Source organism: Salmo salar, chromosome 06, assembly GCF_965601325.2.
Source record: "Salmo salar chromosome 06, fSalSal1, whole genome shotgun sequence".
NCBI lineage: Eukaryota > Metazoa > Chordata > Actinopteri > Salmoniformes > Salmonidae > Salmo > Salmo salar.
This window is the reverse complement of record NC_138296.1, coordinates 54,050,001-54,065,753: the sequence shown is the minus strand read 5'-3', so window position 1 is coordinate 54,065,753 and position 15,753 is coordinate 54,050,001. Positions and strand designations below refer to the sequence as shown.

General features: G+C 43.7%; 1 protein-coding gene across 2 annotated transcripts in view; it reads right to left on the bottom strand.

Moving 5' to 3' along the window:
- Window positions 1–5,556: 5,556 nt before the first annotated feature.
- The window catches only part of LOC106607581 (acyl-CoA:lysophosphatidylglycerol acyltransferase 1), a 104,290-nt gene continuing 94,093 nt past the window's right edge, over window positions 5,557–15,753 (bottom strand). For both annotated transcript variants that reach the window (XM_045720686.2, XM_045720687.2), the window contains exons 7-8: window positions 9,236–9,342; window positions 5,557–8,986 (exon numbers count right to left, since the gene is read on the bottom strand). In XM_045720686.2, the coding sequence (XP_045576642.1) occupies window positions 8,835–8,986; window positions 9,236–9,342 (259 nt within the window). In that variant the 3' untranslated portion in view covers window positions 5,557–8,834. The remainder of the gene's footprint in view (window positions 8,987–9,235; window positions 9,343–15,753) is intronic.

Below are 15,753 nucleotides of genomic sequence, written 5' to 3'. Positions count from 1 at the left end.
CAAAGCTGGGACCGAGAGACTGAAAAACAGCTTCTATCTCAAGGCCATCAGACTGTTAAACAGCCATCACTAGCACATTAGAGGCTGCTGCCTATAGGCATAGACTATAAATCACTGGCCACTTTAAGGAATGGAACACTAGTCACTTTAATAATGTTTACATATCTGGCATTACTCATTTCATATGTATATACTGTATTCTATAGTATTCTACGGTATCTTAGTCACTTAATGTTTACATATCTGGCATTACTCATCTCATATGTATATACTGTTTTCTATAATATTCTATGGTATCTCACTCACTTAATAATGTTTACATATCTTGCATTACTCATCTCATATGCATATACTGTATTCTATACTATTCTACTGTATCTTAGTCCGTTTAGCTCTGACAACGCTCATCCATATGTATATACTATTAATTAATTCCTACTTAGATTTGTGTGTATTGGGTATATGTTGTGTAATTTGTTAGATATTACTTGTTAGATATTACTGCACTCTCAGAGCTAGAAGCAGAAGCATTTTGCTATACCCGCAATAACATCTGCTAATCACGTGTATGTGACCAATACAATTTGATTTGAACAGAATAGAATAATGCCTGGTGCCACAAATCTAATAATGTATTGACTAGGTCTATACTATCCAGTGTCAATAAAAAAATACCATGACTTTTGTGAACTATACAAGTATTTTCATCTTTAAGATTGTAACAACAAACATCTTCTCTCAGTCTAGTGGACATCAAGAGACAGACAGCCCTCTTGGATGTTTTTACATATGGCTCATTGGCTTGAATAATTTTCTGCTGCTTAGCTTGTCGTTGTGAGACAACATTGGGCAGCCAGACCGAGTTCTCTGTCTGTACACGGTCCCAGAGCAATGCTGAATATGAATAACACTCTGTACCATAAATCAATGTTAGGAGAGCAGTGTGTTAGAAATTGTTAGCAGTTGACCTCACATAGCGAAGGCTACATTAGAAAGTGGTGATACCCCACGACAGAACAACTCATTGATTTACTGGCTGCATTGCCAGGGAGGTTGTTTGCAGTTTGTACTAGAAAATGATCCTTCCCATTCAATTGATTGAGTGTAAGTGTAGGTGGGCCAGCAAGGCTAGATGAAAGGCAGCCATGAAATCTGCAGTGTTTTAATTACTGTGTGGTTGAAACTCGATACAGAGACATCACACTTCACCCGTGGATATCAATAGCCTTTTACCTGGGTCATATTCATTACTGCACACTGTGGCAAAATGTTCTTCAATAGAGAACAAAAACAAGCCTTTCTTATTTTACAAGTTCAGGTTATCATTCCCTGTTTCAGATCATTTTTTTCTGTTTGGTGCCTAATGAACATGACTCTGAACTTGTCAGTGTGAAATGACGACATCATTGCCATTATATCACCAAGCATCTTCCCTGTTGTGATGCTCTCTGTGAACAACAGGGGTTCACGTCGAGAGGCTAGTTTGCAGCAACAATTTCTAATTCCAATTATGCTTGTGCATGTACTAGTCCCAAAAAGGTCACTGACACTAGGGCTGTTTCCATGGCGCCCTGTCATGCACACAGGGGAGGCTAACAGGAATTGAGATCCAGCAAACATGGTATCCATCCTCAGCGGAGTCATGTGATCAAAAAAGCCCTCTGCAGAGTCCCTCTAGGGGTTACTGCGGTGACAGGCGTGTTCAAATTACCCCTGTGTCACTCGCCTCTCCTGTCACAAGTTGCTGACACGCATGTCAGGAGGACCCGGCAGGGCTCAGGGTGTGGTGAGAAACAGTCAGTCTGTCACCACAAAGGTAATTTCCTACAGAACGGCTATTGTGGTAGCAGTTTCCCTCTGTCTGTAAGCCAGCCAGGAGTGGTGGGGTGCTGAGTGTGAAGTTGACAACCAAAACAACAGAGACCATTGGAGGGCGCTAGGGGCCCAGCCTCCCGTCTGCTGTGCTAGTGGGAGGCAGAGATGACCGGAAGACAGTGGCCTTTATTTACCTTTTGACCCACATTCAAAAGTGTCACACAAGCATGAAGATGTTATTCACATCAGGTACGGGGTAAAGTTTCTCCTATAGGTACAGATCTAGGATAAGATTCCCTTACCCTAAATATAACCTTAACCATTAGTGGGGGGAATGCAAAACTGACCCAAGATCATCTCCCCTCCTCCTTTCCACCATCACTCCAGCTGCTATGGCGATGACATGCCAGGCTGCCCTCTCTCTCGTTCCCCGCTTCAAATCAAATCAAATTCTATTTGTCACATGCGCCGAATACAGGTGTAGACCTTACAGTGAAATGCTTACTTACAAGCCCTTAACCAACAATACAGTTTTAAGAAAATACAAAAAAAAAATTATAAAAGAGAAGAAAACAAATAATTAAAGAGCAGCAGTAAATAACAATTGCGGGGCTATATACAGGGGATACCGGTTCAGAGTCAATGTGTCAATGTGTGGGGGCACTGGTGTCGAGGTAATTATGTACATGCAGGTAGGGTTATTAAAGTGGCCATGCATAGATGATAACAAAGAGTAGCAGCAGCGTACGGGGGGCAAATAGTCCAGGTAGCCATTTGATTAGATGTTCAGGACTCTTATGGCTTGGGGGTAGAAGCTGTTAAGAAGCCTCTTGGACCTAGACTTGGCGCTCCGGTACCGCTTGCCGTGCGGTAGCAGAGAGAACCATCTATGACTAGCGTGACTGGAGTCTTTGACAATTTTTAGGGCCTTCCTCTGACATCGCCTGGTATAGAGGTCCTGGATGGCAGGAAGCTTGGCCCCGGTGATGTACTGGTCCGTACACACTACCCTCTGTAGTGCCTTGCGGTCAGAGGCCGAGCAGTTGCCATACCAGGCAGTGATGCAACCCGTCAGGATGCTCTCAATGGTGCAGCTGTAAAACCTTTTGAGGATCTGAGGACCCATGCCAAATCTTTTCAGTCTCCTGAGGGGGAATAGGTTTCATCATGCCCTCTTCACAACTGTCTTGGTGTGTTTGGACTATGATAGTTTGTTGGTGATGTGGACACCAAGGAACTTGAAGCTCTCAACCTGCTCCGCTACAGCCCCATCGATGAGAATGGGGACGTGCTCTGTCCTCCTTTTCCTGTAGTCCACAATCATCTCCTTTGTCTTGATGACATTGAGGGAGAGGTTGTTGTCCTTGTGCCACACGACCAGGTCTCTGACCTCCTCCCAATAGGCTGTCTCATCATTGTCAGTGATCAGGCCTACCACTGTTGTCATCAGCAAACTTAATGACGGTGTTGGAGTCGTGCCTGGCCGTGCAGTCATGAGTGAACAAGGAGTACAGGAGGAGACTGAGCACGCACCCGAGGGGCCCCCGTGTTGAGGATCAGCGTGGCGGATGTGTTGTTACCTACCCTTACCACCTGGGGGCGGCCCGTCAGGAAGTCTAGGATCCAGTTGCAGAGGAAGGTGTTAGTCCCAGGGTCCTTAGTTTAGTGATGAGCTTTGAGGGCACTATGGTGTTGAACGCTCAGCTGTAGTCAGCTTCTCATCCTATACATGATGTATCATTTTACTACATCTGCCAGTCAGGCGGCTTAGTTTAACAAGTGGCAGCTAAGCTTCTCATTCATGACCTAACCTCAAAATGGTTTATGTCTACCGGCAACACATAAATGCAACAATCTTAGTAATTCAGTCCTATGCCAAACAGTAGGCTTATATAGCCCCACAGTGGAGGTGTAATAATACAGATAAAACCTAGTGGTCAAACAGGGAAATGGTTCCATTCTTTTTTCCACCATTCATTTTTCCCATAGGGAATTTTAGAAACATTTAAAATAAGGGCTGTGTTTCGCGTAGGCTTACCCTGGTGAGGCGTTTTGATAACCATGTACATTTCTCTCGTACAAGGTCAATATATTCGCCTGAATTTACTCTCAGATTTAAAAAATGCTAATTAGCATCAAAGTAGACACTGAACACTACAAATCCCTGCGCGTCAGGTCCAGCTGACACCTTTGCTAACAGGTATTGTTTCAATTTAAAACTTACACAAGACAGTTCACAGAATTGTAAATTTAAAGAAATGTTGCCAATTTATTCATTACTACATTTAGCTAACAGATAGTTCATCCAGATATTCTTACCTTTGCTTTGAGTTGACAGTCCTCGTACAGATCATTATGGCATTTGTAGTTCTTTATGATAGCCACATTAGCAGCTAATTAGCGTTTCATTTTGGAGGTGGTAAATATATTGATAAACATCACCTTGTAATAGAGGGATTTACACAGTTATCAAAATGTCACACAAGGGTAAGCCTACAGCAAACACAGCCCTCATTTTAAGTTTCTAAAATCCCCTATGGGAAAAATGAATGGTGGAAAAACGATTGGAGACATTTCCTTGTTTGACCGCTAGGTTTTATGACTCATACTGTGGTACTCTATAAGGATCAAGAGAAGCCTGGGGGGACAGATATCCTGAAGAGCAGGGGTCTGTTCAGAAGGGTACAATGTTACAAAATGTTCAGATAGAAATGGATTTTGTAGAACAGGTATGATATTTTGTCATGCAGAATTGGAGATCGTGTCAGCTCGATTCATGACATTTTTATCCTCAATGTCCTGTAACGTTTCACTTCACTGGTTACACCCCAGGAGGAAACATGGTGACATTGATTCCTCAAACATGGGCTGTGTTCAGTCTGGCACACTGTAGCAAAATATTTTTGGAACAGAAAAGGAACATCGATGATCTTATTGGACGAGTTTAGGTAGTACCTCCCACCTCGCTTCGAAGCGTTTTCTTCCTACTGAATACGACCTCTGTTTCACAGCTGAAAGAGAATCTGTAATGTAAACCATTGGCTCTCGGTGGCCAAATGAAAGACGCCACTGTTAAACAACGGCCACAGGCCAAAGCAAACACAGGCTTTAGTTACTGTACCTGGAGACCGCTCTGCAGCGGTGTCACATTCAGTGCCCGAGTCAATAGAAAATGAGGAAGTTAGCATGACAACAAACCTGGCAGAAGCAATCACAGCACCATAAATCCCAATTCAATACGTATTTATTGTGCTGTTTTTAGGTGTGGAAAACAGGGGTTTGCTTACCCATACGACCCAGACATTTAAAACACAAGATTTGAATGATGTTTGATTGACAAATGTTGCGCTATTAATATTATTTTGTCCTTATTTTCAAATTAGGGGGTGGGCCTTCATTAAAACATTTCTCATGTTTCATTATGTACTGTACTATAAGTTCAGATCAAGAGCTCACAATTATATCACACATTCTATGACAGTGACATACTTTAATTCACCATCTACATTTACAATATATTAGAGAGAGAATGTCTCCAATTAAAATGTATGGACGTTTGAACATAAACAGAAATAGGAGTTTAAGTGTTTCATCTTAAAGTGAAGGGAAGTGCACAGACACCTTTTGAAGCGTGTCACAGACACCTTTTGAAGCGTGTCACACACATCAATAACCAACGGTTGTGTAGTACAAACACTAAGTACACGAGGCAGAGGAAAAACCAGACAAGCTTTCAGGAACTTCATGACCATCAGTTTATTCCAGCACAAGATCTTTGTGTGGTAAAATGGCTGTGTAGCTAGGAAGAAAGGGAGGAGTACAAAATGGAAAATTACAGACAGTTTCTAGTATTGTTTGTTAAAATTCCTAACATAGTATATATATATTTTTTTCTCCTAAAACCATATCTAGGAAAATATTATTTTCCCCTGCCTTTCTTTGGAGACACTACATTTTTCTGTCACTCTCTCACATTGAAGGGCAATCTCACGGGACCGGCATGAAGATGACACCTAAAAATTGAAGGCCCATCTCCAAATGGACTCTATCTCCCGAACCAGCCAGCCCTCTGCATTTCATACACAGCCTCTCTGTTACTGTACAGTATTTCCACGGTTTCAGAGGTGACGACTAAAGTCCATTCCGTTTGAATTCCTTAAACATCATGATTTTGGCTGTTCATCCAATTTGTAAATTCTTCTGTGTGGCTTTTTTCCCATTAAAAACCATGGTAATAATAACAATTATGGGACAGAACTGCTGCATCATTGCTGGGCTGTGACTGAATTCCCCTCCAACGTGAAGAGTGATTTGGAATTCTTTATTTTTAGGTTTCAAATAAAAAACTTGATGCCCTACCACTAGACACTATCTTGGTACCACCATAAGATTTACAAAGGCTAGATGGAGATCAGTAAGATGGCAATATCTCCCCCAAGCCCTATAATAGTCTAGATAGGAGATTTGCAATACTGCATACACCAATCAAGTCCCTTTTAGATCTACAAGTTGGAATCAGCCTAGGTTGAAGATGACAAAAGATTAAGACAACGGGATTCTAATATCCCATAACTCTTTGCAAAAATGGGACCAGCTTTGCTAGTTAGCAACGGTGCAAGTAGTTAACAATGGTGCTGGTCCAATTAATTTGTTTATTTTCAAACATTGCCGCATAGAATTATTATGTTGTCTTAACCTGTATTTTTTGGACCTAGGAATCCATCAGTGTCTTTAGGTGGAGGGGCTATGATTTGGTTCGAACCTGGGCCTCTGTCCCTGTTCTAATACTTCAGAAAGGCATCCTTCCTTCCTTGTTTTGTTGAGGTAAGCACATATCGATAAGAGATTGGATAGGTGTAGACGAGGTAACCACCCTGTTACTTACACCAATCCAACCAGTTCAGATCTGCGATTTCTTCAAGGTAGGAAGGAAAGGATGCATTTCTAATGTATCCCAACAGGGCCATATGTGTATCACTGAGCATTGTGAACGTGCAGGAGCTGAGAGCCTGGCCGAGCTCTCTAGGTTCATGAAGCACACATAAAATAACATCCATGTCAGTGGTCAAACCAAAGGTCAAGGAACAGGGAAGTAACACAGAAGTGACAGGTCTGGAAACAATTTTTCTTTTTATCTTTTTTTTTTTTTTTAAACATTCATGATATTTCAAAACTAAAAACAAATAAGAAATAGTCGGACCAAGAGAGAGAGATAACATCGGTTGCAGTCACTCACAACAATGAATTTCTTCCTCAGCTTCGTTATTTACAAGATTAAATATACTCATGGCATAAGGACAAAAGTTCAAGTAATTTAAAAATGAAATAATAACTGACCACTAAGAGTGATTTGCCGCCACAACTCAGATATCGCAGATCAGTGCGACACCAATTATATATATATATATATATATATATATATAAAAAAAAGAGGGGAGGAAAAAGTCAACCACACACACTCACTTAGGCAGGTTACGCTGTAAATTTACAGTAATGACACCTACGAGTTTGTAAGCCAAAATTAACATTTTAGAATGCCGAGCATTAGGGTAGCTCCGCCTATAAAAAGTATATTTTTCTTATGTCATTCCCCACCCCATGACACTAAGCATATGGCTTAAATATTTGTAAAACTATGGAGTCCAATGGGAGAAATTCAGCTTTGTCTGCCTTTTTCAGTCTGGCTCACTGAGACAGTCCTATATGGGCAGAGATCCACTCTGCTCTGTGTAGCTGCACCATATCTGTGTGTGTGTGTGTGTGTGTGTGTGTGTGTGTGTGTGTGTGTGTGTGTGTGTGTGTGTGTGTGTGTGTGTGTGTGTGTGTGTGATATGAGTGAGGGCAGGGGGTGTTGAGAATCTGCATCATCACGGGTGTTAAGGGAGTTATTTTTCAGGGAGGGGGGGTCGGATCAGAGTGCTGTCCCAATGTGCCATCAGTTTTTCGTCATCAGCATTTGGGCACTGCCCCCCCCCCCCCACCCCGTGCCACCGGGTTCCGGAACCACCCCACGTTGTGGAAACAGTCTTAACAGGAGCCTGACATCGTTGCCAGCTTCCCTTTAGGCCCAGACGGGGGGCCGCCAGTGTAAACAAGAAGATTCCCCTTCAGTCAGTCAGCTCAGAATACAGGTCTTAGACAAACACATAGTAAAGTATCGAAGACGATAAGGTAGGTGGACTACGACAACGACGATAACAAATGCAATGGTCGTTGTTAGGGGGAGAGGGGATGGTTAGAGGGCGGGGCAAATTAAAACAAATAAAATAAAAACAAAGCTACTGTTCAGGAATATTTCCGGGGGGGGGGGGGTAGAGGGCAGTATGGATCCTTTTAGTGCAATGAAGGCCAGAAGAGAGGGGTCAGATGTGGTAGTCGCTGATCGGGTACATACAACAGCCCCCTCTCTCTGTAATGTGGGCCCAACCATCTAATCAACAGGCCTGGAGAGAAGTCCAAAAAGAGGGGGGGTACGAGGGCAGACACAATGCACAAACACACAGTAAAACTACACCTAAAGACCAGGGAGAGAGTCCACTTGAGAACAATTTCAGTTGTAGTCCTGAGCCTCATTCTTGATCTGAGAGTAAAACTGGGCGTGTGGGTGAGTTCAGTTGAAGTGTACGAGGATGTGTGTAAACAGAAAAAGTGTGTGGGAGTGTGTGTGAGAAATGAGAGACCATCACCTAGATTGGCGCAGGTGTGTATCCAATAAGTTAGTGTGTAAACATGATTCATGTTCAAAATTAGGGGCTTCACTCAATCATGTGTGTTTGTCCGTCCGTCCGTCTGTCCGTGTGTGTAGGTATTCATGTATCCAGGAGGGAAAAAAAGACTCCAACGTAATCTTTTTTTTTTTCCCAATCCCTCCTGCTTTTTGCAAAATGTACATTCAATCCATCGTAGGGAGGAGGGATGGTACTGGGGAGGGTGCGCTATCGGCTGATCCAGGAACAGTGCCAACAGGATCCGGTTCACTTTAAAGAACCTCCTTAAAAACGCCATCCTCCTCAGTGCACTCAGAACAAACAGCAGTAGAAGTACTGAAGGACGCTGTACCACAGGTAGCCCGAGGCGAAGGCCAGGAATTGGATGACGCAGAGCTGCACAGGGTCGAGGGTCATCGCCCGGGAGACAGCCTCCTTCTGGCCTTTCGGCGGAGGGAAGGCTCCTGTTATGGGGGGGGGCACAGGAAACAATATGGTCAGCTTCATTGTGATCACACCTCAATGTGGGCAATCACGATTTTATGAAGAGAAAATAGTGATAGGCAGAGAGAGGGCAGAAAGAGAGAGAAAGAGGTAGGTAAGAAAGAGAGAATTAAAAGAGAGGCCAGAGAGCGAGTGATAGAATTCAGAGTGAAAAAGGCCAGAGAGAGTGAGTGAGAGAAACCGAAAGAAGCAGTGCGGTGAACACAGACCTGTTTGGTAGAAATGGGCCAGTAGATCCTCCTTCTCCACAAACCTCTGGTACAGCCAGTCTGTCAGGGGCTTGGTCTCCACCGGAACCTCCTTTATGGGGTACACCCTGAGAGAGAGATTGATTTAACTTGATTTATTATGTTCCTGTATGTATGCAGTTACACTTTCCATGAAGTACTTGAGAGATGGAAAGTGAGAAAAAAAAGAGAGAGGGAAAGAGAAAAGAGATATCAGTATTATTGAAGTTCTTTCTCAGTGAAGGCTGGCTGGATTGAGCGGTATCTGAAGCAGTTGTCCACACTGAGGGCATCTCCTCCTCACTCCCTGAGCAGTCTATCACAACGCAGTGTGTTTGTGTGTGTGGTGAGGTGTGAGCTGCAATCCAAGTTGGTTAATGTGTGCGTTAGAGTGTGTGTGGGTCTGTCTGTCTTTGTGTGTATGCATGTACACAGTGTAAAAAACATGAACACCTGCTCTGTCCATGACAGACTGACCAGGTGAAAGCTATGATCCCCTTACTGATGTCACTTGTTAAATCCACTTTAATCATTATAGATGAAGGGATGGATTTTTAAGCCTTGAAACAATTGAGACGTATTGTGTATGTGTGCCACAGTGTGTGTGTGTGTGTGCGCATGTCCATCTCTGTGTGTGTGTGTGCGTGCGCATGTCCATCTCTGTGTGTGTGTGTGTGTGTGTGTGTGCGCATGTCCATCTCTCTCTGTGTGTGTGTGCATGTCCATCTCTCTCTGTGGTGTGTGTGTGTGTGTGTGTGTGTGTGTGAGCAGCACGAGCCTCAGCTCTTTCAGTAGACTTCATTAACAGGCAGGACAGTCATGGTGACAGGGGAGACAGTTGTGCTGATAGGGATGCCAGCCTGAAGGAATCCATCCCTGTCCTGCTCCTGACTCCACAGGGCTACAGAAACAGCAGGCCCAGCAAACAGAGAAATGCTGCAAGGTAAAATAGGCCTACAGTATATAGGCGACCTTACCTAGCCTGGTCCCAGATCTATTTGTGTGGTCTTGCCAACTACAAAAACAGCAGGCCCAGCAAACAGCAATGCAGCAATGTAAAAAAAAAAGGCCCATAAGCTATCTCACCTAGCCTGGTCCCAGATCTTGTTTGTGCAGTATTACCAACTTGGTAGAGGGCTGCCTCAGCTATCCTGGTCGGTCCCAGATCTTGTTTGGGAGGTCTTGTATGAAAAAAAAAAATAATGTATGAAATGTATGCATTCACTACTGTAAGTCGCTCTGGATAAGAGCGTCTGCTAAATGACTAAAATGTAAATGTCTTGACAACTTAGCACAAACAGATCAGTGACCAGGTAATAATAAGTAACCTGCCCAAATGAGAGAAACCCCAAACTAAGTGACTATATCTGGGCTAAAAACAGCTGCCTGCTGGTCGGGGTGCTGTTCCATTTTTGCATTAGTCAGTTCCAATTTCGCGGGCCCTGTGTGAAAACTGCCTGTACCACCAAGGCACGAGTGTATATATGAGAGGATTGGATAGGTAGAAACAATATGGTAGTAGCTTGACCCTGCTCTCTGATAGGCTGTGATTCAGCCATATTGCTTATACCAAATCCAATCCTGTCAGAGCCAAGGCAACAGTCCTGCTAAACAAGAGAAGGCTAACGCAGAAAGTCAACAAACAAGCATACAGACTATAACCATCATGTTTTGTGAAAAACCCAGAAACTCCAACTCATCTCCCATGACAAAATCCTTGAATAGATAAGCTACACAACTCATCTACTACAATACTAACATCTACCGTACTGGACAAGATGACAAGAGTCAATATAGCTCTGGTCCAGGGCATAGTGCACGTTCCACCACAATTCCAATAGTGGAGGAACGCACACGAACACGCTGGACCAGAGCTAGGGTCAATGATACTGTGCTGTTCCTGTCTTGGCCAGCAGGTGTCCCTAGTGGGCTGCTCTCTGTCCACACACACACACACACACACCCACCCAACTGAGAATCACCTTCAGACAGAAAAGGAGGTTACCCTTGTTTCCTCTGGGGGAGATTCATCATTTCCCACGCAATCTCATTCATTCACTCACTCACTACCCCTGCCAGAGAGAGAGGGACACCAGAGCAGTGTTAAGTAGGGAGAAAATGGTTGGAAAATGGGGAGGTGCTGCCTGAACTCGTCCAATAACAACCATACAGATTGTATTTTTCCATTGCAAAATCTTTTTCTACACTGACCTACTGAAAACGATGTCGGAGATAAGCAATGGGAGGGGTGGAGTATATAGTAAATTGAGAGGTGATTGATTAAGATGCGGTTATGGAAATGCTACATTGTGCAAGCAGTAAGGCACATATTTCTACGGGTTAGAAATCTGGAGCCTGATGTTAGAGTTGTGTTTCGGGGCCTGTTCCAGACACAAACACAGCGTCAACTCTTTCAGGATCTCTCGGTGTGTGTGTGGGTTTTTCCCAGACACAAATAATATGTGCGGTGACTTGGGGATGTGGAATGTGCATGGCTGATCTTCCCAGTCCAATCGAGGTGAACAGACTGTGGAAAAAGCCCAATAATACATCACAACATATATCTCTAGGGCTGAAGATTCTAGTGTAACCCACCACTACCGCTTCTGCTTGATAAACAAATCAGGAAGATGCTAATTTGGCCTGTACATGCTTAGGTCACAGGGGATGGAACCAAAAGCATACACTTTCCCCTCTTCACTCATACAAAACTACATTTTATAAGTTACAACAGAGATTCTGGACCAAAGGTCTGTCATTGCAACTACCCTAAGACTAAGAGCATCTTCCCACAGTACGAGGGTCTGAGTAGTCGCAGACGTATGTGTGTATACCACCGGCCAATACCATTATCTATCAGAGCTGAGCAGTGTGTTAAGTGTTTGACTGTGTGTGTGTAAACACACTGTACTGACAGAAACATGAAATGTATTGCGCCGTTTTGAGACAGCGTGCCCTACAGAACACAACCCAGCACCAGAACACTAAAGAGTGGACTAGAAAACACACACTGAAAATGGAACTGGGTTTCTCTAAATACTTCCTCTGCTTTTGAATTGAAAACTAGTGCACTAGAGAAGTTGTTTTATTTCAGTATACATGGCACCTAAAAACTGAATGGCGCAGACATCAAGAAATTCAAGAAAACAAAGTGAGTGTACATAACATGCTATTCCTCCAGCACTACCATTTGGCAGCACCCACTTGGGTGGAATATAGGGAACAGGGTTCCATTTGGGATGCAACCATAGGCTACATGAGAGCCAAGCCCATCCAGCCATGGTTCCACACGCACCTGTTTCAGTGTAACATGCCTAACTAAACTATCACTAAGGCCCTCTCCGGTCCCGGTGTAAGACGATAGCCCAGTAATCATAGAGCCTAGAGAGGGGAAAGAGAAGCTAGCTGGCTCTGGCAACTGAATGGGTGGTTTGGGCGTTTAGGCCTTGGTAAACGGGGCTACAAACCTGCCCTTTCCTCTGGCAAAGATAACCATGTAGGGTGATCCTTCTCTGGTGGTGTGGTGGATCCCTACTCCACTGCAGTAAGTCAAGTATTATCTGCTGTTTAGAGGGGGGCTAGCTGGGGCAAATTTTCCTGTGAAAAAAATCCCAAAATGTAATGTAGGCCTCCAAAATAAAATAAAACGCGAAAGAGTCTGTGAGGCCAAAAAAATGCCGATAAACAAAAAACAAATTCCTCTCCTGTGCTCTAACACTGTTTGTTGTGCTGTGCAGCGGGGTGTAACGCAGCGGGTACTCCAGTGCTGAAGGGATGTGTTGGCGCTCCACTGATAGGCAGGCAGTGTGCTGGAGTAGGGCCATGGTGGCAGTGGCGCTCCTCTCTCCACCCTAACCCACTTGGCAGCAGCCCACCAGTTAACGAAACACCCTGCCATGGCGTGTGTGTGAGCGCACGCGAGTGTGTGGGTGTGTATCTTTGAGTTTGTGTGTGAGGGTTTGTGTATGAATTTGTATCTGTGAGCATGTATCTGAGTATGTGTCTGATTACAGTGCATTCGGAAAGTACTCAGACCCTTTGACTTTCTCCACATTTTGTTACGTTACAGCCTTATTCCAAAATTGATTAAATAGTTTCCCCCCCCTCATCAATCTACACAATACCACATAATGACGAAGCAAAAAAAACTGAAATAGCTGAAATATGTGATATTTCTTTTTTTTTTGCTCTACTCAGTACATTGTTGAAGCACATTTGTCAGCGATTACAGCAGAGTTTTCTTGGGTATGACACTACAAGCTTGGCACACCTGTATTTGGGGAGTTTCTCCCATTCTTCTCTGCAGATCCTCTCAAGCTCTGTCAGCTATTTTCAGGTCTCTCCAGAGATGTTCGATCGGGTTCAAGTTCGGCTGGGCCACTCAAGGACCCATAGGGCGGCGCACAATTGGCTCAGCATCGTCATGGTTAGGGGAGGGTTTGTCCGGGGTAGGCTGTCATTGTGAATAAGAATTTGTTCCCGAGCTCTGGCTCGTCCACTCAAGGACATTTATAGACTTGTCCCGAAGCCACTCCTGTGTTGTCTTGGCTGTGTGCTTAGAGTCGTTGTCCTGTTGGAAGGTGAACCTTCGTTCTAGTCTGAGGTCCTGAGCAGGTTTTCATCAAGGATCTCTCTTGGTTTCATCAGAGTCTTTAGGTGCCTTTTGGCAAACTCCAAGCGGGCATGTGCCTTTTATTGAGGAGAGGCATCTCAAGGATGATCAATGGAAACAGGATGCACCAGAGCTCCATTTTGAGTCTCATAGGAAAAGATCTGAATACTTATGTAAATAAGGTATCCGTTTTTTATTTTAAATACATTTGCACAAATTTCTAAAAACCTTTGTCATTATGGAGTATTGTGTGTAGATTCATGAGTATTTTTTATTTTTAAAATCCATTTTAGAATAAGGCTGTAATGTAACAAAATGTGGAAAAAGTCAAGGGGTCTGAATACTTTCCGAATGTACTGTATGTGCGGGTGTGTGTGTGCATGCAGACAGAGCTGGGAAGGGCTCAGATTCCTCCTGTTGATTACCTCTAACAGCCTTTCTAATCATCCTGCGACTAGCGCACGGACGACAGATCAGAGATTAACCCGTGTGGCTCAGGTGGTAGAGCATGGTGCTTGCAACGCCAGGGTTGTGGGTTTGATTCCCACCGGGGACCAGTAAGAAAAAGTATAAAAATATATGAAAAGTCGCTCTGGATAAGAACATCTGCTAAAATGACAAAAATGGAAAAAAAGAAGAAAAAAAAACGGAACATTTTGCAACGTAAAACTTACAAACGTTTCTTGAATGGACAAGTTCAGAGAGCACCTCCTCATAGGCTGTCATTTGTACGCAGCCACAATGACTCCTCCAAGTCCCCTAGACCTGCACTGTCACCATGGTAGCACATCACACGCACACCTTACCATTGACACTTGACCCGTGTGGCTGTATACACCATCTACTGCCACAGGTCCTGTGAGGAGGAAACTGTTCTAACAGATAGTGGTTTCTCATTGTAGAAAAACACAGAGGCCACTTTCTAAGATCCAAAATGGCGATTGTGAGACCTGGTGGGACCTTGCAGTTACAGGATAATCAGAGAGGCATATATAAATCTAGGCTATATCTACACATATATAAATCTAGGCTATATACAGTGGGGCAAAAAAGTATTTAGTCAGCCACCAATTGTGCAAGTTCTCCCACTTAAAAAGACGAGAGAGGCCTGTAATTTTCATCATAGGTACACGTCAACTATGACAGACAAAATGAGAAAGAAAATCCAGATAATCACATTGTAGGATTTTTAATGAATTTATTTGCAAATTATGGTGGAAAATAAGTATTTGGTCACCTACAAATAAGCAAGATTTCTGGCTCTCACAGACCTGTCACTTCTTCTTTAAGAGGCTCCTCTGTCCTCCACTCGTTATCTGTATTAATGGCACCCGTTTGAACTTGTTATCAGTATAAAAGACACCTGTCCACAACCTCAAACAGTCACACTCCAAACTCCACTATGGCCAAGACCAAAGAGCTGTCAAAGGACAGCAGAAACAAAATTGTAGACCTGCACCAGGCTGGGAAGACTGAATCTGCAATAGGTAAGCAGCTTGGTTTGAAGAAATCAACTGTGGGAGCAATTATTAGGAAATTGAAGACATACAAGACCACTGATAATCTCCCTCGATCTGGGGCTCCACGCAAGATCTCACCCCGTGGGGTCAAAATGATCACAAGAACTGTGAGCAAAAATCCCAGAACCACACGGGGGGACCTAGTGAATGACCTGCAGAGAGCTGGGACCAAAGTAACAAAGCCTACCATCAGTAACACACTACACCGCCAGGGACTCAAATCCTGCAGTGCCAGACGTGTCCCCCTGCTTAAGCCAGTACATGTCCAGGCCCGTCTGAAGTTCGCTAGAGAGCATTTGGATGATCCAGAAGAAAATTGGGAGAATGTCATATGGTCAGATGAAACCAAAATATAACTTTTTGGTAAA